The sequence below is a fragment of the Meleagris gallopavo genome, chromosome 2, assembly GCF_905368555.1.
Source record: "Meleagris gallopavo chromosome 2, MGAL_WU_HG_1.1, whole genome shotgun sequence".
Taxonomy (NCBI): domain Eukaryota; kingdom Metazoa; phylum Chordata; class Aves; order Galliformes; family Phasianidae; genus Meleagris; species Meleagris gallopavo.
This window is the reverse complement of record NC_139405.1, coordinates 71,972,562-71,995,748: the sequence shown is the minus strand read 5'-3', so window position 1 is coordinate 71,995,748 and position 23,187 is coordinate 71,972,562. Positions and strand designations below refer to the sequence as shown.

The window sequence follows — 23,187 nt, the reverse complement described above, 5'->3', positions numbered from 1 at the left end:
TGCAAGGATTCTATTTCCCTGCTGCTTCAACAGCGAGTTGGAAGGGACCCGCGAGAATCATCGTCTCGTGGCTCCACACAGGACTTTTCAGCAGTAACAGACTTGTAGTTTGGACGGGGTTTCCACGAGCAACCCGCCAGCCCCGGATCCGCTCCTTGAAAGCAGCTGGGCTGAGCCGTGGGCCGGAGACATCCAGGCCGGCAGGGGACGCTGTGTGCGACGGGCGCGCCGCGGAGGTGTGTCCTCTCTGGCTACCCGTAGCCTCCCGGCGAGGCTGACGTGGAACGGGAGGGCGGTCATGGCGGCCGACTGGGAGGAGATCAGGCGTTTGGCTGCCGATTTCCAGCGTGCTCAGTTTGCCGAGGCGGCCCACAGGTGAGCAGGGTGCTCCGGAATCGCGTCGGGCTTTGGAGCCCACCGTTGCGCCGGCAGCCGTCCCTGCCCGCCTCTTGAGTGGAGCCGAGCACAGAGCGATGTGTGTGTGGTGTGTGGGGGTGTTCGGCAGGCCCTGCCCAGGAGGTGCTGTGCCAGCGGCGCCAGAACGGCACCTCTGGAGTCACACACGGGTCTGTGTTCAGGACATAGCGCGGGTGCCTTATGGCCTTACGTCTGAGCTGGCAGACAGCCTCGCAGCTCTTCTCCCCCTGCGCTGTTGAGTAATCGGGGTTGGTGCGAGAACCTGTACGCATTACGAAATAAAATATATTTAAAAATAAAGTGTTGAAGTAGCTTGTCAGTGTCTAACCCGAATTCTGTAAGCACGGCCATGCATCCCTGCACAGGAAGGTGCAGCCTTACTGCTGGAGGAGCTGTTCGGAACAGGACTGGAAATCACATCTCAACGGTGACTCTCCTTAGAAAAGCTGAGTGCCTCGTTTGTGGGGGATGAGAAAAATAGCCTTGTGACATAATTTTTCTGATCATAAATATATTTGATACACAGAAACGCAAAGCAGTCGTTTTCTTCCCTGTGCGTAGAATTGTCAAAATGTGAGTTGAAGTTAGCAGGTGCTTAGAATGAACTGGTTGTTCTTTGTGTTGTTCTCAGATTGTCGGAGCGGAACTGTATAGAAATTGTCACTAAACTAATTGCGGAAAAGCAGCTGGAAGTGGTGCATACGTTGGATGGGAAAGAATATGTCACTCCAGCACAGATCAGTAAGGAGATCTGGGATGAGCTCAGTGTTTGTGGTGGTAAGTGTCATGTGTGCTTTCTTCCTCTGGATCTGGAAATTAGTTCTGAAAATCAGAGATAGATCTGAAAGTTTTCTTCAGTATCCATCGTCTTACAGAAAAGTGGGCATGCTCCTTGATGCTTCATCTATCCAGGAATTTGATTATTTTTTTACTTCAAGTGTGTATTAGGCTTTTACTTAATTATATCGGGAAATGTTACTTGATTCTCTTAAGTCTTTGTGGAATTTCTGAGGTAGAAGTGGTCTAAGAATCCATTTTAAGTGTATTTAAATACCCAGCCGGGTGTTTGCATGGACTCAGAATTTCAAAACCATTCTCTCTTCACGTTGTTATTAATAATGACATTTTAAAATTATCATTGGTAGGTCTTATTTTACCTGTGTGAGAAGCCATCTGCTTTGTCTGACCTGACGTAGATGTGCAAGGAGTTCAATAATGCTTCAAACTTGTTTTTGTCACTGATTGTAATGAGGAGACTGTATTGTACTTCAGTTACGTACGTGGGTGAATTTCACAATATTGTATGTTTTAAAAGATAAAGTTTGCAATGTTCTTACAGAATATCCATTGTTTTGTTACTATTACAAGTAAGTTTCAGTTTGTGACACCACTGTGTATCATATCATTATGATAGCTTGATTTTAAAGTTCCTGAGGGAGTGGGGTTTTTTTGTTTGTTTTTGGAGTTTCTCTACCGGTTTTCTAGCAAAGCTATAGTGTAGAATAAGATCATGGAATCATAGAATGGGTTGGGCTGGAAGGGACCTTTAAGAACATCCAGTTCCAACCCCCTCCTATAGGCAGGGACACCTTCCTCTAGAACAGGTTGCTCACAGCCCCATACAACTTGGCCTTGAATGCCTCCAGGGAGGGGGCATCCACAGCTTCTCTGGGCAGCCTGCTCCGGTGTCTCACCACCGTCACAGTGAAGAATTTCTTCCCAATATCTAGTCTAAATTTACCCTCATTCAGTTAAAAGCCATTTCCCGTCATTCTGTCACTACATTCCCTTATAAAATGCCCCTGCTCAGCTTTCCTCCAGGTACTGGAAGGCCACTATAAGGTCTTCTCAGAGCCTTCTCTTCTCCAGGCTGAGAAGCCTCAGCTCTCTTAGCCTGTCCTCTTAGGGGGAGGTTCTCCAGCCCTCTTCCAGCCCTCATCTTCATGGTCCTCCTCTGGGTCTGCTCCAACAGCAGTCCTTCTTGTGTTGGAGGCCCAGAACTGGACACAGTACTCCAGGTGGAGTCCGATGAGAGCAGAGTAGACAAGCAGAAGCACCTCCCTCCACTTGTGATTTCTTTAATTTGTCAATAATTAAAGCTGAAATTGGTTGAATTGGTCTATGTAGAAGTAGTAAAGTGTTTTGTATATAATGAACTACATTGTGTTTTAAACCTTTTCAGGCATGGTTTATGCACTAAAAGTATGTTTGTACTTTTTTTTTTTTTGAAGGTCGAATAAACATTGTTGACTTACAACAGGTAACTTTTTAATAATAATAAAGTATATTTTCTCCTTTTCTTTACCGTATATATTATAAATGTGGATTTTGTCCATTATTTTATGCAGATTATTTTATGCAGATTATTTTATGCATCTGTTTGCTGCATTATTTAGAGTTCCTCTGTGCGTAATGATATTCCATGATCTATGAAATCAGCCCTAAAACATACAGATTTTCTTGATAGACTCTTCCTTTTTAAACTGAGGGCACAAACAGAAAAGACATGTTTCCCATTTAAATCTAAAGCAGCAGGAGCATGCATAATTAACTTTGCATGCCTCTTTGGATCTTCCCTCTTCCTTCATTAATCTCTTGTCTCCACTAACCTTTATCCTCTAGTTGTCTTCCTCTGTGACTAATTTTCCCTTCTGGCTAGAGCAGAATTACTTAGAATCAGAAAACCTTTCTGAAACACAGCTTAGTACTATCTATACATAGCTTTCTGCACTTTTATTTACTATGCAGCTTTCTTTTAACATTGTCACAGTTGCAAAGTTTGTTTATTGTTTTTTTCTCACTCATGCTTTGTTCCAAATTACAAATTTCCTGTAGATGTGTACAATATTAGGGAAAAAGAAATCTTTTTTTCATTTAGTAGCTCGATGTTTGAAAATTAATTTCAGTTTTTACTTTTTATTTTTAGATAATAAATGTGGACCTTCTGCACATTGAAAATAGAGCTAATGATATCGTTAAATCAGACAAAGCTGTTCAGCTTGTGTTAGGACAGCTTATAAATGAGTGAGTACTTTCAGGAGCAACGTGCATAACTCACTTCTCTTCTGTTTTTGAAAATGCAATCTAACCGTGATGATCAGTCTTTGGTGCTTCTGAGGTGAAATACATTTTTCTTGATTGCTACGACAGCTGCTGGGTGACCAGTGTTTCTTTTCCAAGTGGCTAGTGAGGCGTGTCTGAAATCATCACCGAAGCCATGAAGCAAAGGCATTTTGAATGTCTCTGTCTTGAGGGCTTCACTTCTTAGTTCCTCGTGTCTTTGTATACAGGAGCTAGATTGCATTTGCTCTGTGGCTTCGCTATCTGTCTCAGCTGTTGACAAACCCTCTCATTTTCACCCACTTCTTTTACTCAGAAGTCTAAGATGTATGAGCCAGTTATTTCATGGCTTTCAGCACACCAACGAACATTGCAGTGATGCTGTTTTGGGGGTGTCTCTTTTATTGATTGTATTGCAGGCTTTATTTGTGGCAAGGAATGCGTAGCTCCTGGCTTTCTTGAAGTAACTGAGACCTACTTTGATCACTGAAGTCCTTTTCTAAGTCTCATTTTAATAAGATGTTTTCCTGTTCCTGCTTTCCTGACGGATTCATACAAGCAAATCAATAACAAATTTAAATACTAGCTGCCAGGTTACCAGGCTTTTAAAACACATGGTTTCACTGGCATTGTTCTCCTTTATTCAATTACAATAACTTTAGTTTATTTTGGAAAATTTATAGCAGAAAGAGGTATATATAGTGTTATATTCATAATTCAGCGGAGGAAGTGCATGTCTGTAACATGTCTTTTGTTTTCTTCCCCTTGTTTTCAAATAAGGAGTTACCTAGATCAACTAGCGGAAGAAATAAATGATAAACTACAGGAAACTGGCCAGGTGACAATATCAGAACTCTGCAAGGCATATGACCTTCCAGGAGACTTCCTGACACAGGTGATGTAACCTGCCAACCTGACTAGTGTAGAATCAGTTGTGTTCACCTTCTTTTGTCATCTTTGCAATAGCCATGGCTTTAATTGTAATGGGCTGGTTGTAATTCTAGGCAGAAAACAATGAATATATAAAGGTTGCAGTGTGACAGTTGTTGACAGATTTCTTTTTGATTTATTTGAGAGAAGATAGAAAGATAACTTCATCAGTTACATTAGCTATCTGAGAAGCAGAAATACAGTGGTAGAAACTTTTAAGGTTATTCAGGAATAGTAAAATAAATGTTTTTTAAAGCTGAAGTCAAGATTCATGATAGAAATACAGAACTACTTACTTCTGTTAGTGACTGTTCGAGTGCTTAAAAGTATTAGGGAGAATTGTCTTAAAGTTAATGACTTTCAAATGAGATGGGGTTTTTTTTTTTGGAAGGTATTTTTTCCAAGGGGTAATTCTGAGACGTGATGGGTGAGCAGTCTTGTGAGGTAAAATCATGTTGACTCATGATGTTTATAAACAGAATCGTTGTTCCATCATCTGCTTCTACAAAAACATTTCCAAAATATGGGAATTAATATATTGGTTTTCCTTATTTCTTGGAATAAGGAAATAATATTTCTCATTCACTTTTCATATTTATAACTATCTCTTTATTCTGTGTTTATTGTTGCTAATTTAATTCTTATCTATCAGAGAAAATGGATAATGAATTGGTTTGTACTGGTTTGTATAAAAAAGAAAAAGGAAGGTTAAATTTTAGTTTCTTTTATGCACCTTCAAACCTTACTGATTCCTTGCAAAGTTTCTTTTTGCTGTTGTATGCATATATTGGCAAAACTAACTTGCTTATCTGTTAATCCAGATTTTTGAATTCATTTTGGACTGGTATTGCTAATACACAATTTTAATAGTCATCCCCTCTTCTATTTACAGGCTTTATCCAAGCGTTTGGGTAGAATTATTCATGGAAGGCTGGACCAGGAAAACCGTGGGGTGATTTTTACAGAGGCCTTTGTTTCCCGGCATCGAGCACGCATTCGTGGTCTCTTCAGTGCGATTACTCGGTAAATTGAAGCACCTGCAACCACGTATTAAAATTATCTTTCTCCTAGTTCTTTACGGACCAGATTCACTTGTGGCTTAAAAAGAAAAGAAAGGCAGATGTCTACATTTATTCTAAATGCAATTCAGTTCCCGGAGTGACACATTCAGTTATGCTAATTTTGTTTTTTCTTCAAATGGGGGCCAGGAGAGGAAGAAAAGTATGACTGAAACGTTTTTACATTTTGGCTAAAGTTGTTGATGAGTAGCTTTTTGATAATGTGTTCAGAGAATATCTATCCTTGCTGTCATTGTGCTCCTCCCCAGGTCAATTACATATTGACATTATATCCTGTACAAATGCTTAAAGAGATTTTTTTTCTTATTCCATTAATAATCTTCAACTTGCACAAACAAAAAACACTTCCATATGATTCTCATTGCTCTGTTATGTTTTATAATTCCGTCCTAATTTAAAATTGAAGCCTTTTAAGCTCTGTTAAATTCCAGTGTGGCAGATTGATACTGTATAGTTTTGGCCATTTAGAATAACATCTTGTTTCTAGATTCTCCAGGTCAGTTTCACAGTTTCAGTAAATGCACTGTTTTCTTTTTGTCTTTTTACAAGGCCTACACCTGTAAGTAACTTGATCACACGGTATGGATTTCAAGAACATTTACTTTACTGTGAGTTTTCATTCAGACTTTTTTGTGTTTTTGTTCATTCATAGATTCTTCATTACTAGAAATACACTTTCAAAGGAACATTTTAGTATATGCTACCAATTCCAGAATAAAGCAATACGTTTCTCTGTAGTATAAAAAGTGTTAAACATTTTGTGCTATCCGTAACTAAAGGGATGTTCCCTGTATCTAAAGCAGTGAGAGCATATAGTAATGAAATGCCCTTGGGTGTAGGTTGATGCAAGAAGTGCATTTTGTCATCTGTTATGTTATTTGCCTTTAGGTACTGGCAGTTTTATCAGTGAAGCACACAAAAGGGGACAGATTTTATGTAGCCAAACAGCATTAACTGCTCTGGATTTTATTTATTGACTTTGCTCTGTGATATTAGAGGCAGAGCTTTTGTTATGGTCACAGTTCAATGTCTTTGTATGCTGAGAGATAAAGCGTACTCTTAAACTGTTTACTTTTATTTTTTGCAATTCTTTAATTGGAAATCCGTTAAGATTTCCTATCCAACTGCTAATATTTCAACTTTTTCTAACGTCGCTTCTGATATTTCAGCTTTTCTTTGACTACCAGGATTTCCCTCTCATCTGTTCAAAAATTCTACTTAAAGCATCATTGGTCTTGTGTGTTGGCTGACCACGTATTGCTGCTGTTGAGAATCTTTTAATGGTTTTTCTTCTGCTCTCATAGAAGTTAATATCTCTCTGTTTGATTGGGTCCTTTATCCTTCAGGGCACTGCATACTCAAGCTCCATTAATATCTCTACTTACTTTCTTGTTTTGTGACAAGCGTATTCATTATAAATGAAAATCTTAGCATTTAAATCAAATTGTATAAATACTCTGCTTTCATATAATCAGTTTAAGGTTTCCTTTTTTTCTAGTACTTTGTTATCCAACTCTTCGTAGGTTAAGAGGAAAATCTACTAAAACATAGATTTATAGATTTATTTATCATAATGCTGCAAAATAACAAATTTCATTATGCAATGAGTCTTTTTTAAACCAGTCCTGCGTGCAATTACATGATCATATACTCGTCATGTATAATGTTAATATGAAGTTCTAGTGCTTTCTGATCACCAAGAGTCAGCACAATGGCTAAGTGCATTTCTAGTACTGTTTTTCTTATTTTTGATGTTGCTGCTAATAAGTTAGTTCAGTATTCTCTTTAGTTCTTCTTACTGTATTTCATTCCATCTGCTGTTTCATAAGTTTTAAAAACCTTATTACTGTCAGAACTCATTTGATCCATTTTTCAGTGATGCTATTTCAATTCCATAAATATTGAAGAGATCTTTTTAATGATGTTACTTTTGTGCCTCTTCCAGAAGAAAAAAAAAAACACAAAAAACTGCTGCAAAGCTTGACAGTTGAGGTACATTTTTCAGTATACCTAGTGACTTATGAAAAGGCAAAAGCAGAGCATAAGAGGCAAATCAGACGTGTACCTATCTTTAATGGACCGAAAATACCTTAGCTAGCATCAAGAGAGGCTTAGGTCTTTGCTTCTAACAGTTACCAGTGCATCTGTTGTCAGCATTATTTGTGCTTTTTAAGTAGTTTTATTACTGGCAACAGTGTGAGCACTGCAAACCATGAAGATGGCAACCAGTAGGCAAGGTGCTAACATTTGTGCAGATGAGGTAACAATTTCTTGTATTGTTTTAGTGTGGTCAGACCTCTCTTTATCTTCTTCTTGGGTAACATGCAAATGCAAAAAGAACACTTTTAATAAAATATACTTCTATGGTATTGTCTGCATTTTCTAAATTAAAAACTGAAACTGTCTGGATATGTGTTGTGTAAAAAGGGCTTTGATCCTACCATAGTGGCTTGCTCTTTTAGAACTTAGTACAATTTCCTGAGCTTTTGCCAAGAACGTTCTCAGAAGCATTAAAAATAATTGATACGATTCAGAAACGTTTCAGCAGAACAAGTGCTTGTAGCTCGATCTTTGGTTCCTTTCAAGTAATGCTAAAAAGAAAAACAACTAATGAAGAGGAAAATAGAATGGGAAAAATAATTGCTATTTTCTAATAAATGGGTACATCAAAATGAGAAATACTGTTTCGTTTTTTCTTTCTTTCAGCTGTGCTAGAAGAACTTGTTAACACCGGTCGTCTAAAAGGCACTGTGGTTGGTGGGAGGCAGGATAAAGCTGTGTTTGTTCCTGACATCTATGCCAGAACACAGAGCAACTGGGTGGATTCGTTTTTCAAACAAAATGGTTACTTAGGTAATTAATCTTTTTTTCTCTTAGATAACATGTCTTTCTTAAAAGCTAGTTTAGGTAATTAATCTTACTCTAGACAGTGCCTATATTAGAGTAAAGCCTCTCAAGAGTAAGTGGAAATAAAGTAGTTGATTCTCCTCTTTAGAGACTGTTTTACCATTGTTACTTCAGCACAACCATATTTCAGCATACAAAACCATGTTGCTAAACAGTAACAGTATTTCTTACAAAGGATGTTAAAAATGCTGCTTTTATTACCGAAAACTTTTCTTAGACTGCTCATTGTAGACTTTCCACATGGTTGTATTTGACCCACGTAGTTGGGAATTTCAGGTCAGGTGTCTAGTTTGCAACCAAGCTTTAACTGTTAGCCAAGAATGTAGTGCCCAGGAAGAACCTTTTCCACGAGGTTTACAAAACTGGAGTGGATAACACTTAGTGTCCTAATTAGAGTCCTAGTATGTGTACCTAAGTTGAAGCTGAGTGATGATTAATGATGGTGATTTAAAACAGGAGATGTGGGAGAACGTGGAGCTAAATAAACAGAGGAATGTACCCTTATGGTCCCAAAAGGCACGCCCCGCCCCTAAATAGCAGTTAGTCTTGCATTTTGAAGAGGCTTGTCATAGTTTACTGTAGTACTATTAGGCATTTCTGTAATATTGCTTGACTAATACAGTGCTTGAATGTTTTCAGAATATCTAAGTTTAAACTACCGAATGCTTTGAATGCCTTGCTTGAGAGGCACTGAATGATTCTACAACTATATTGGAGAAAACAAAAGTTTGCCATTTTATGTATTGTAAACATTCTATTTACGTTAGAATACTTTGGAAAGATGTCACTGCAAAGATAGATCTTATAATGTAGGAATCTGAATAAAGCATTTTTTCCAGAACTTCATGTGGTAACATCCATGATTTAATCTTCATATGTATATTGACTGTATTTACCTGTAACTTGTGCTGAAGTAAGTTTATGGTGAGCATTGGCTTATAGTTGTACCTAGGAGTTTCTGTGGAGGAATGTAATTCTTATTTTCCAGCTTTTCAAGCAGATTACTTCTTATGGATCCAATGAGTATATAACTTACAATTAATGAATATACAGATGTTATGGTATAGCAGAGAGCTTGGCTACGTAGTTGCTGCACCAAAGCAGGGAACAGAAATGATAGGTACACTCACCCGTAACCTGGGCTCACACAGAAAACTCCAGTGGAGTGGCTCTCCAGAAGAGATCCTTCCCTGCTGGCAGTCAGCTCTTAAATGGGCCTAGGAGAGGTGGAGCCAGGCTCCACTCTTTCCAGCAGCACAGGTGAATTGCCCTCACCTGTGCTCCCATGGCTGACTCATTGCTCGCCTCAGGTGATCAATCAGAGGTTCAGGCCATGATTCAGCAGTTCCCATACAATAACAGTACTTAATTTTAATGGGCTTCTAACTATTTTTTAGAATTTGATGCATTGTACAGACTTGGCATCCCTGACCCAGCAGGCTACATCAAAAAAAGATACAAGTCCACAAAACTCTTATTTCTGAGAGCAGCTTGTGTTGGTCAAGAGATTGTGGACCGAGTTGAAGCTTCTGTCGATGAAGTTATCAGCTCTGGAAGTTGGATAGACGTAGCAGTAAGTGATTCTTTCTGTTGTTCGATTTATTTATTTTGACAGATGTGTGTGTCAGATGTTATATTATTGAAGCTGTATGTGTGTGATGTACATCTCATGTTATAGGAGAAGAATATGCAGACTAAGATATAACAAGCGAAGTAACTTTGTTTGCCTTTAAGTTGGTCTGAACAAAAACAAGGATAGACCATGTCAGTATTCAGTTAGACAGCAATATGTTTTCTTAGTATGGTTTTGGAAAAAAAAATCTTAAACTGAACTCCTATCAGTGTTTCTGTAAGTAGAGAGTTATAAGCCATTTTCTTCTAGTAAATTCTGAGGCCTTAGAGCATTTCTGTGTCTCTCATGAGGAGGTCAGATGTTGTTTTGGATCTGATGTTGTTCAGTATCTGCTGAGATGCGCTTTGAAGTTGTCGTGCTGTTTCCCAGACTGATGCTCTTGTGCAGTGTTCACCAGGGAAGATCTAAAATAGCGTTTACTCTTAAATTACTATTTTAATTGTATAAGTGCAATATATTCTAAGTAGTTAACAGCTATGAAATGGAGTATCTGTGGATCCTACTTATCCACATGCAAATGTGTGTCCATTCTTTAATACATTATTGTATATAAACTTCTTTACTTTAGACTCTTCTGCCAAGTTCGTTGTCAGTAGAAGATGTTGGGATTTTGCTTCAGCAAGTGATGAGATCTTTGAACAAAAGTTCTTCGGGTTTAGTCTTCAGTGACACCATCGTGGTCAGTGAGAAATTTCTGAGCAGCTGTACTGATCTGTTTTCTGATACGATGAAACAGAAAGCTGAAAAGGTATGGTTATTCAAGTGGTCAAGATGGTACATTGAGTTTTGGAGTGTAGTTTATTTGGCTTTCTAGTTGCTGTTACCATCTCTTTGCTTCTTGCCTGAAATGCAGCTTATGAAAACAAACAAAAGTGAGGAAAGAGATTGTATTAGTGTAATGCAGTGTATATTCAATTTTGCACACTAATAATGTGATCTGATCCTGAACTTTTAAAAGAAGAATAAGTGCATCCTTGCTCTACACAAAAAGGTCTTAGATTAGTATACTTCGAAGTAGCTAAATGGCTTAAATGTTCCTCTATCCATCTTCATCCCTCTCTTTACCTTTTTTCTATTAATTGCGTGTTCTTTGTTATAGGAAATGAAAAACAGCCCTGTTCATTTAATTACTGAAGAAGATTTAAAGCAGTCTTATGTTTTAGAAAATTCGTATGCTAATAAAAAAGACAAAAAAGATGAAAGAAGAAAGAAAGCAACAGGTAAGGCACAAAAAAAAAAACCATCTTAGCTTCAGAAATATTTAAAATTATTCTATTTTGTAGTCCAGTAATTTCCTATAGTCCACTGCTAAAGATATTTAGGAAACAGCCCAGCTACTACTTATGATTGTACCATAGGTGTGGAGCTATGTATGTGAGAATTTGAGATTTCAAAGTACAGATTAAGTCCCATAAAGATATCCTGAGTGAGCCAGATGCTTTGCACAGGACTATAGAAACAAGGAATCCATGTAGATTTTAATTTGAGACAGAATAGAAATGTGTCATTTTAAGCCTTTGAAATCTTTCTATGTTTAAAATATTTTTCAGAACACTCTATTTTCAGTTCTAAAAACTATGTTGCTACAGCACAGCTGAGCAATCTATGTTGAATGCACGTGTACAGTTTTATGTGCTACTGAGGGTAACAGTATTAGAGCACTGATGCATCTCTTTTAATTGTATATATATATATCCTCTGAAAATTAAAACATAAGATTCAGCTCTTAAAAAGGCCACGACTGAGTTGGCATGGAAACTAAACTTATTCTTGCCACAAGAGACAGCAGATTTTTCTAGGCCAGTAGCTGAAGCAGAAAAGCTTGAACTTTATTTGAACTGTTGTAAGTAGAATGTCTTCAGTTTCCAGCCTTCTAAGGATTAAAGACTCTACTCAGCATGTACATTGGGTCTGTAGGTACATTCACATGTACAGATTGAACGTACACATCACTGTCAGTAAGCACTAAGTAAGAAGTGGGTTTTTTTTTTTGTATTGACTTAGCTATTTTACAATCAAAATCATGGTTTAAGTTCATTTAAGTTTTATTTCATAATGGCAAAACGTGACAAATGTCACATTGCCTATCTTGAAGTCTGTGTGTGACTGCCAACTGCATAAGCGTAACCTGACCTGGCATATTGTTAATTCCATTTACACAATGTAGATCCTGCCATGTATTGTGGTAATGAAAATTTGGGGGTTGCAAAATAAGTTGTCAGTTGCCTTTTGTAACAGTCTTTTACAAACAAGAGACTGCAGAAATGATCCTTCCTATGGACTGAAGTCATACACCATGCCCTCTTTTCTAGCTGAATTCTGTCTTGCTTGTTTGCTTTGTGGATAAGATCTTGACTGCAGATTGTTGCTTTTTCTGTAGTGGTATTAAAGTGAAATACAGGGTGAAAGGAGCTTTTTTGGCAAAGTAGCTAATATATTACATACTTGACAGTTTGTATCTGCTCACAGTGTATCTGCTCACATTTCAAATAGACTTGTGAAAAATATCCATTCTTTTTTATGTTTTGAGAGGTCGAAACTCAGAAGATTTCACTGTGTTTTGTTATCTGCAGCTGAACAAATTTGTTGTTCCAGCAAAGTAATTGTGTCCACGTGGGTTTCTAAGTAGTATCATCTTGCCTTTGTTTTTCCTTTTCTTAAGTGATAGTACTGTTGGGACCTTATACGTATATGCAAAAATAATTAGTCTCTCAAGACTTAGGGAAGTATAGAACTGATTTTTCTGGAGTTTAGATTTCTTCTAACTCAAAAAAAAAAAAAAAAAGGAAAAGAAAAGGAGAACAAACAGATAAGCAGCTTACATTATGCAGAAGGATTGTATTGCACATTGAGATGCTGTCTGCAGTGCAAATACATGGATTGTGGCACCTATGAACTAAGTAGTTCGTTATATTTGTCAGGACAGAATCATCTCATTGCTTTACTGTCACTGAGGAATAGCTGAACAAGAATTAGCTCTCTAGTTAATTGAATGCACACTTGCAAGAATATTTTGGATAAATGTTTACCACGGAGGATTATTTCTGTGAAAGTTAACAAAGTTACATTATCTGGAATGTTTTAGAGTAGCTTTATTATTTGGCATCACTGAACAAAATGCTAAATGCTTACTAAAATGCTATTTTCAGCCAAAAGAAAATTTCCTATTCCGCAGTGGAAATTATTATTGCATTTACTTTCATTTGCAAAAAGGTATTACAGCTTTGGTTATTTTAATGACAATTTTAATTTGACATGGTTGGCATTTGTGGTTGTTTATGACTGTAGTTTAAATGAGGATTTCACTTGGTATGCTTTTTTTTTTTAGATCTTAAGAATGGAACTATTATGACACTAGTGTACTAGTTGATATATTTTTTTTAATTAAAATGTAACAAGTACTGCAGATAAATTACCGTAATATTGCTAACTTTAAAGTGCTGTAACTTTATTATGAAATAAGTAATTCTCCACCAGAGGGCAGTGGAAGCACGAGAGGAGGAGGAGGTGGTAATGCTAGAGAAATCAAGATTAAGAAAACCAAGAAGAAAGGAAGGAAGGATGCTGACAGTGATGAAGAGTCACAAGCCACCAGCACAGGTATGCTTGGGTACTTTTTACTCATGGCTACTTGTTTATTATCACTTGCTTTTCAACACTGATTTCTCTATTGTATTAGGAAGCTCCAGTTAAAAAGGAATATGAGAGTAATGTTCCATTAGAATTGTACCAATGGATGTAATACTGTTACTTAAATGAAATGCTCATATCATATTTGTGGAATTATATAAAGTAGCCTTTAAGAAAGAAACCTAAGTCAAGGAATTTAGAGCAGATACTTTAAAATTTTGGTTTTATGTAGGAAACACACTGGATTTTAGGATGAAATCAATGTAATTGAGTATATGAAGAGAAGATGCAACAGGTTTGGAGCTAGGCTTTTCTCACTGGCGCTCGGTGCCAGACAAGAGGCAAAGAGCACAAACTAGAACACAAGATGTTCCTCTGAATATCAGGAATTGCTTCTTTCTTTGTGGGTGATGAAGCATTGGCACAGATTGCCCAGAGAGATGGCAAAGCCTCTGTCCTTGGAAATACTTAGAAGCTGCCTGGACAAGGTACTAGGAAAGCAACTTTAGGTTGCCTTGCTTGAGTAGGGAGGTTGAACTAGATGACCCTCTAGAGGTCCCTTCCAATCTTGACTATGCTGTGATTTGGATATTATAGTTGATTTCTTAACATTTGTTGAATAGTGTATGATAAATAGATTAGCTTGTATCCAGCTCCGTTACATTTTTTAATATTTTAAAATAAAATCCATCTTGCTTTTACTGAGATCTTTATGTTTGAGCTAGTCACCTTGGTAACTCTACATTTTAGTGTGAGAAAGAAGGTACTTTGAAGGCCCATCTGTCTGACTAGTTTTGGATGTGTTTTAAAGGATGAGTCTGCATCACTCTCTATTCTTGCCCATTTCTTCCAACTGACTTAAGAAGAGCATGGATGGCTTCCTCAGAAGTAGATGCATATGCTATTAGACTTATATTTAACAGTGGCTGAAAATGAAACAGTGATAATTTTTATTACATCTTTAACTCAAATACCAGAACCGTGTGTTTCCATTTTACGTGTAGTGTTTAGACATTGAATACTGATTGCAAGATATTTCTAAACAAGATGTTTGAAGCTTTGATATAGAGCATCTTAATTTTGGGTCATATTCCTCTCACAGTTTTTTGTGAATTTACACACAAATGAAGTTATTTTTCAAGATTGCTCAGGTACTAAGTAAACTGTGTTATATTGCCCCTTTCTGGTGTAACTTTTCATGTTTAACAGTTGTTGCTGCTAGTTTTGAAGAATTACAGTAAATAGATTAAGTTGTGTTTGTGGACCTCACTTTTGCATCAGTTCTTTGATGGGAAAAAAATACTCAGTCATCATATTCAAACTAAAATCCAGGATAAATGCAGATGTAACCATTCAAATATAAGTAACATCCTTCAAATCCTGATTTAAGTTGTCTTTCCCTCTCTTTCTCTAAGTATTGTATGTTGATAATTACTGCTGCAGCATGACTGAGAAAGTTATGATTTCCATTCATTCCATTTCCTTAGGTACAAAATAACCCTTCTTTATGCTGCAGCTGGTACATAGAATGCCTGTCTCTTTCTGGTTCACTGTCACCATCCTGATCTCATTCTCATATGTAAAAATGAACTTCTGCTGCTTGCTGATGAACTTAATATTTTGCCAAAACTAAAGTGCAGATGTAGTATTTAATGTGCATTTACAAGCAGCTTATAAGGTGATCTTATTACAGAAACTTTGTTGTCTGGTTTAATTTTCTTACTTTGATCTGTCTAAAGTTTTATGTACTGTAATCTCTATTTAAGGGTCCTGTTGCTAATCATGTATGTTACTGAATGGGGTTAAGGAAAAAATAAACAACCTTGTGAAATTTCTCAAATAATAATGTTCTATTCAATTTTGTTATTTAAAACTACCTTTTTGGCCTTGGTATTGTCATTGTCATCCTTCCTAAACAAATACAGGCCAGACAGTTTTGAAATCTCTCACCAAAAGTACGTTTCAGTATATTTCTTCAGTTATTTGTAACAGAAAATAATTTTTAGGGGATCAAAAGAGAAATTTCACCAGTTTTTTTTGTATGCGCAGACTGTAATTGTTGTCTGTAGTCATGCTTTCTTTTGGCAATGCTTCTGTGGATGTTTGAAGTTGGAAGCTGTGTAATCAATTAATATACGGATGTTATAATTAAGAAATATACAGGAAAGTTCAGCTAAACAGGTCATCACATTAAAGAAGAATGGATGGAAAGCTTACCTTTGTCCTGGACTTGCTAAGAAGACTCCAAGAGGAGCAATCTCCAAAAGAGATGGTGCCCAGTGGTAGTCAGCACTTAAATGGGGTCTAGGGGAGGTGGAGCCAGGCTCCACCCCTTCTGGTAGCACAGGAGAATTGTCTTCACCTGTGCTCCCAAGACTGACTCATTGCTCACCTCAGGTGGTCAATCAGAGGTTCAGGCCATGATTCAGCAGTTCCCATACAGAAGCATTTCTACGTCTCGTGCCACACAGTAGCTGCAGCAATGTTAAGTATAAACTTTGGTCAGTGAGTGTTGTTTATGGCCACTGCAGGGAGGAATAAACAGCTGGAGTTCCATTTCATGTCGCAAGAGGAAATACAGGATGTTTTAAAGACCCATTTGCAGGACTGCCCTGAAGAGCTTATTACAGAACTTGCTGAACATCTAATGAGGTAATTTGCATCATTCAAATAGAGTTAGAAAGTCTGTGGTTCATTTCAGATGAATCTCTCAATTCTATTTTCTTGTTTAGGGGAAAATAATTTTACTGATGGAAATGAATTACAATATCCTCTTTCTATACAGCTCCATCTTATTTAATTCCTTCTGTATTAGAAAGCTGTACTGATACAGTAATGGGAAATAATGCCTCTGCCTAGCAGTAGTTGTCAGCAAGTGGTTTTTGATTCATAAGTATATTTCCCCACCCTTACGTTGATCTGTTTTGAGATTTCATCATTCCTGTCTTCTGTACATACCTATCTGGGTATATTCATGTCCCGTGTTCCTTGTGTTACCACTGGCACCTGTGGTATATAGTTAGCTACTCAGGTCAGCAAACTGATGTGATGAAAGATGAATAATTTCTTTTAAAAAGATACACCATGCAAGAGACAGAGATGAATATATGTGTTATAGGCAAAAAGGACGTGAGAGGACCATAACAACTTTACCTTGGTTAAACTTGGAGTGCAGCAGTAACTGTGCCTTAAGGAGGACATATGCTATCTTAATGCATCTTAAGCTTGCCATCTTATGGCTCTCATTGATCTGAAATCTGTGTACTGACCCTTTAAAGAATTTGAGAATAGCATTGCTGCAGTAAATCTTTTCCTGTCTTACATTTCATTCCCATTTAAGAGCTGTTATGACATTAAAGCATTGTTAAGCACTTACATACCATGCATACTGTAACTGGTAGTACTTCTGCAATTACAGAAATATATTTGAATTTCCTAATGCTTTTGCTTTTTTTTCTCTCTCTTTTCAGTTACTTGCTTTTTATTTATCTTATAACCCTTTGGCTTTTGCGTCCTGCTCATTTACTGGTTAGGAGATAGATTTATGTGCTGGTATGTTTGGAAAACCTTCAACGTTTTTATGCTTAATTTTTTCTCTCCCCTGTTCTAAGACCTCTAACAAAAAGTTACCAGGAAGTTGTGCGTTCCGTTTTTACATCTTCAACATCTTCCTCTGGAGCAAGCAGAAGACAGACTATGAAGGACTTGCAAGAGGAGTTCTCAAGCTTGTACAACAACATTCGATTATTTGAAAAGGGAACAAAGTATTTCACAGGTATAATAAATATATACTTTAAAAATACTTATTCAGGAATGCGGAATTTATTTCAGAATCTATATGCAGAGTCAACAACAGAGGAGAACAATAGTTTCAAGAAAATGAGAAAACTTAAGGATATATTTACATTGTTTAAAACTGACCTCGTGCTGATGTGCACTGCTTTGTACACTTTCTGAAATACATTTCTTCATATCCACAATCTTCATTCTGTCCAAATTATTGTGTGTTCTTGTCCTTTCTTCCGAAATGTTTACATCCCTTCACAGTTCTTATTAAAATGTATAGTAAACTTAGTTCATTCTGTCACCTGTGTAATTAATGAAAGCACTGAATACTTCCTGACTCTGAAGAACCCCCATCTCAAGCTTCCCTTGGTTTGGTATTGAAAGTAACTGCTCCTTGAGGATAAGTTTTTGAAAAGGTGTAGATTGATCTTCCAGTAGGTTACTTTGTAGTGTCGTCTTTAGCTACCTGTACTTTGTTACTGGAAAGTAATATTAGGAAAATACTGTAGACGTTTCCAAGATTCTCTGCTATATTCAGGTTTTTTTGAGAACTTTCTCTGTAGAAAGTTTACAGCAAAAGGAAATACCAACACAAAAAATCTAGATACATTCCTGTGGTTTGGAATAAATGGAATTATTTCCCATTAACTTCTGTTCTTGTATGCTGGTTCTTTTTTGAAGAATTCTATTTCAGTCTTACGTCCTGTGCCTGTTTATTTAACTGCTTGTCCCATTACCTTTGTGTACTTTTTACTAGTTGATAGGTAGAATCAATGCTGTATTAGTTCAAGAGGATTGCATAGGGACTCATATACCTTTGAAGCACAGACAGTGCATTAAAATGCACTTACAGGCTTGAAAGCTCACCTTTATGCTGAATAATATTCCATAAGAAACTGCAAATGAGAGATGTTTGCTTCCTGCATTCAAATGAATTTCTAGTGCTACTGCTTGTAGTTGGTAGAGTCCATGTTTTGGAAAGTGTTGTGATAACTGTTCATATGAAGCAAATAGCTGTAGTAAGATGTTTTCCTGTCTTTTTATTTTTATTCCATTTTTTTTAACAGATGAGACTCAGACTAACCTTGCTAAGCACCTGTTGAAGACTGTCTGTACCGACATTACAAATCTTATTTTCAACTTCCTAGCATCTGATTCAATGATGACAACAGAAAATTATTCTACCATTACAAGTGAGGTACAGAGCTATCAGTTCCTTTTCAGCAGTTTCAAGTATCTTGTCTCTTGATGCGTCCACAGCTAAAATAGTAACCAGTATTACAAGTGATTTCCATTCCTCTCTCATACAGGTGAGGACCAAGATTTTAGGTAAATTGCCAGAAGATACCAAAGGTCCTTTAACTAAACTGCATACTTCTCTGAATGGCAAGGTAAAGCTTTCCAGAATCTTTGAGTTCAGATATTCTGTTCTGGTGATATGCTAATAAACAGCTGTAATGCATAGTATGGTATTGCCCTGCATGTGGCAGGGGGTTGGAGATTCATGATCTTTGAGGTCCCTTCCAACCCTGGCCATTCTGTGATTCTATATAGTACATAACTGCTGCTGCTGTGAGAACTAAAGTCATCTTTTGAATTTGTCTAAGTCGAAGTCCTTCTTTATATTTGAATTTTAACAGGTGACATTTGGTCTAACATTTTAAAACTGGTACAGCTAGCTGTTTGCTTCCAGATGGAATCTAGTGTATCTTTTATGTGTAAATGAGAAAAATAAAATCTGAGAGATAATCTGTGCTATAGTGGTTGTTGTTTCTTGTAATTGAAAGATTGTTTTCTCCTGTATTCTTTAACAAGTATTCTTTAGCATTTAAAAAAAAAAAAACAAAAACCAGATAATGGCAGTGTAAGTATAAAGGAATGTGATTTATTACTTCTTATATGCAAGATGCCTTACTGTATTTTTTTTCAGAAGAAAAATCTGTAAGGAATTGCAAAATTTTTTTCTTTTTATTGTTTCATTTTCAGACTTGATATCTTATACTATAGTTTGCATGTTTAAATATATGAACTGTTGGAAGATGAAAAAAACTTTCGTTAAAATTGTTTTTTCTTTCTGTAGTTCATTCCAGTTGTATTTGGGATGGTTAGCTGTGAACAGTAGTTAGCTCATTTTGTAGCCTGTTAACATAGATTCTTACTCTGTTATTTTTTAATAGAGTTTAGAAGATTTCCTTTCATACCTTGATACTGCAGCAGATATTTGTGATATTATGGTGAAAAAAGGAGACAAAAAGAAGGAAAGGTACCTTAATTGTGTTTATTCTGTGTACACTATGTGAAAATTAGCTCTGTTGCTGCACAAATGTCAGATGATTCATTTGCTAGCAGTCATATAGATTGTGCAAGTACGAGTCAGTTGTTCTTTCCAAACTGTTTATCTGAAAAATACAAAGGTGGGCAGTCCTAATTTTGTGGGAGAAGGCAGACAGGAGGGTTTGTATTTAGCTAATTTGGCTGACTGGTTACATTTAAGTTTGCTAGGGTGGTTTTCAGTATCTGAGCTCCACCAGTGCTTCCATTTTTGGTTTTTGTGTTTTTTTGTTTTCCCTTTTAATAAGGAATATCACAAATATCACATCAAGAATCGGTCTGTCAGAGAAGAAAATAGCATTCTTAATGTCAGATATGTTTTAGAGTCTATTATGAATTATGACAGAATGGGAAACAGATTTTAATATAATCTATTCTTGTTCCTTAGGCAAGTCTTGTTTCAACATAGACAAGCTCTGATTGAACAGCTGAAAGTAACAGAAGATCCAGCTCTTGTGCTGCACCTGACATCAGTACTGTTATTTCAGTTTTCAACCCACTGTATGCTTCATGCACCGGGAAGATCTGTACCACAAATCATTAATTTCTTAAGCAGCAAGATCCCAGAGGTATTCCTTTCTGGCCTTATTATTGTGTGAAAGTACTTTTTTTTTTTTTTTTTTTTTTTTTCCTGTGACCAAATGGAATTATACTAACGCTGCTATGTAAGACAGGCATCCTTGTGTTTCATGTCTAATCATTACTGTATGCAGAATATGTAGTTTGCCTGATCGATAATGTATTTTAAGTCTATTTTCAATATTTTTAATAAAATCCATCTGTCATTAGTACTGAAGCTTTTGCCTTTGTCTGTAGCTAGCAACATATTGTTGGGTGTTAAAAATCACTGACAATTCTTGCAACTCTCTTATCTCCTAGCTAGAGTGTGATTGCTTTGAACTTTTCTTATTCAGTTTTAGAAAAGAGGTACCTCTCCAAAAATTGAAATATTCAAATTCTGTATCCAATCTACCAAAACTGATTGTTTTTACTGACTACATTGCTTTATTGCTTCAATTCATTGTCCTGTTCCTGCTGCATGGGTGTACTTTTCATGTTTCCCCCTCTCTGACTGTTTCTCAGAATTTAGGTTGCAAAATACTTCGATGGAAATACATTCGTCTATCACTTTCCTCTTAAGATAAGAATGGGAGGATGCTTTTTTTAACATTTACTCTTCAGTCAATTAACGGTCTGTGTTACCTTTTCCATTACATTGACGTTTTGTTTTGTTTTTTCCCCTCAGGATCAGCATTCTCTATTAATCAAATACCAGGGATTAGTAGTGAAACAGTTGATCAGTCAGTCTAAGAAGGCAGAACAGGAGGATGACAATAAAGCAGAGGAAGAAGGAGCAGATACCATTCGGAAGGAGCTCCAGGAAATCACTACCTCTGTCAAAGATCTTGTTCTCAGACCTAGAAAATCTTCTGTAACAGAGGAATAAAATGATTACTGAGTGTGTCTGCATCCATGATGCAGCTTGAAAGTGCTTGAAAAACTTTAGTATTTGGCTTCTAGCAAATGACAGCCAAGGAACACATCATCATGTAATGGTGACAAATGGAGTTTTGTTTATCTACTACTACATCATACATATAAGATGTATATACATATAATTAATACATTGGATGAAGAGGATGCTTTGGGTATAAAATTGGTGGTTTTTTTTTAATTTGCAACTTCACTTGAAGACTCAAGAAATGCTTTCTCTTGTGATAACACTGTATTCTGTTACATGCACTTGTTTATAGATTTGCTCTTCAGATTTGGATTTGTCACGGTGTAAGGGTTGCATATAAGCGTGCATAAGAATATATCTTAATTTCCAAGACTAGGTTTGAAATGATAATTGTTATAAATAGTATACAAACAAAAGCCCATTTTTACATTTTGATAGAATTAGTGGATGTTTTCTACTAAAGAGTGAAACCATCAAGTACAAGGTTATATTCCTACACTTAAAAGAAGTGATCCAATATTTATGTGAGTCTCTAAATAATACTGAAATCTTTTAAAAATCAGCATGCCCATGCTATTTATGTGTGTTCTATTAATGGCAGTAATGGCAGCTCATTTAAAACTAATTTAATTGGGACAGAGGAGGTGCAATCCTTTTGCATGGGTAATTTGAGGATGGGTAAATACTATTTCACTTACCATAATTAACTTTCTATGCGTTCAGCAGTCTTGTTGAATGCTCAGTCCAGTTCCCTTAGCTGTACGAAGCACGTGCTTGCATTCTGTCAGCTGCCTTGAGGGAACTTCTGATGTTCTGTTTACCCCGAGTTTTTTGAAAAGAATTTAAATATTAACATTTAAGATCTTTCTACATAAACTTTATAGACTGTTTGTCTAATCTGAAATAGCTAAATGTTGAATGTTTCCCTCAAGTTTTTTACTTGCCTTATTTCCACAAGGACTTTGTCTTGAGGAAGGTAAAAAATGTATAAAATAAAATCTTTTGAGTTCTGCCACTATTATTGACATAATTATTGTATGTCAAAGGCACTTCTAACTTGTATTTAAGAGAAGGTAGTATTCTAACCAGAAATGTTTTAGTTATATCAGGTCCTTCTTGACCTTGCATTACTTCTGTAATGCCCATTGATTTCATGCAAGACAAGAAATCTGAAAATACCGCTCACCCATTTTTGCCAAAATAGCAAACAGGTTCTATGCAAGTTCTGCTTTGTTTAAATATATTTTTTATTTTTATTATTTTATTTTTCTAAATATTTGTTTCCCAGCATTTAGTCTATCCTATGTGGTTAATCAAAAATATCTGCTAGCCTGAAATTGAAAGAGGGGGAAAAAAAAAGAAAAAAGTTGATGAGGTCCAGTATGAAAACTCAGTAATGGATTAACTGTGATGAATTTTAACCATACATAGAAGTACCCAAAGTTTAACAATATTCCCTTCGTAATTCTGGTCTTTTACACATTGTAAGGCAAAAACTGTGCCAGAAAGAATAGAGCTAAGGCAGAATCAAAGATAGTTTTTTTTCTTTGGCTGGAGGTTATCTTTGCAAACGCTGAAGAGTAAGATGAGAAATATTCTGTCTATTTACCTTTGTTTAAGAAAGAATTTGCATATGGAGAATAGGCTTGATTTCCTGTTATTTGGCCAGAATAATCACTGTGCTCCTACAGTGAACATAAACAATTTTGTAAGACATGAATCTATTTTGTAAATAATATGCTATGTGATATTCTGTATGCAAATATGAAATTATTTTAATAAAATTAAATGATGAGGTATTTAAAATGCAACATTGACTTAAGCAGTGATTGTTAGTCTTGCAGTGTACAGCTTCCAAAAGATTATATGCACTTTTTGATTTAACACGTTGTTTTGAGTGTTCCTATATTTTTGATTGATACTGTTACATATTATAAGAATAACTTACACAG

At 36.3% G+C, this 23,187-nt stretch overlaps 1 protein-coding gene across 2 annotated transcripts; it reads left to right on the top strand.

Annotated features, from left to right (window-relative positions):
- Positions 1-214: 214 nt before the first annotated feature.
- UFL1 (UFM1 specific ligase 1) lies at positions 215-23,046 on the top strand. Of its 2 annotated transcripts, XM_003204338.5 has the most exons (19): positions 215-375; positions 1,049-1,194; positions 2,649-2,677; positions 3,344-3,441; positions 4,258-4,372; positions 5,300-5,430; positions 6,036-6,094; positions 8,193-8,339; positions 9,791-9,966; positions 10,595-10,774; positions 11,126-11,246; positions 13,504-13,626; positions 16,188-16,308; positions 17,268-17,431; positions 18,510-18,640; positions 18,753-18,833; positions 19,620-19,705; positions 20,162-20,342; positions 21,020-23,046. In XM_003204338.5, exons 1-19 carry the CDS (start codon positions 299-301, stop codon positions 21,218-21,220), a joined length of 2,367 nt encoding a protein of 788 aa, XP_003204386.3. In that variant the 5' UTR covers positions 215-298; the 3' UTR covers positions 21,221-23,046. The 2 variants fall into 2 exon arrangements, with proteins under 2 accessions (XP_003204386.3, XP_085073741.1); XM_085217615.1 differs by lacking the exons at positions 19,620-19,705; positions 21,020-23,046 and having other exon boundaries at positions 20,162-20,329.
- Positions 23,047-23,187: the final 141 nt, after the last annotated feature.

Excerpts from the sequence above, each read along its gene's own strand:
- UFL1 (XM_003204338.5), top strand. The coding sequence starts at position 299 with ATGGCGGCCGACTGGGAGGAGATCAGGCGTTTGGCTGCCGATTTCCAG. Across the intron at positions 6,095-8,192 it reads TCAAGAACATTTACTTTACT|CTGTGCTAGAAGAACTTGTT; the intron begins GTGAGTTTTCAT and ends TCTTTCTTTCAG. Across the intron at positions 18,834-19,619 it reads ATACTTCTCTGAATGGCAAG|AGTTTAGAAGATTTCCTTTC; the intron begins GTAAAGCTTTCC and ends ATTTTTTAATAG.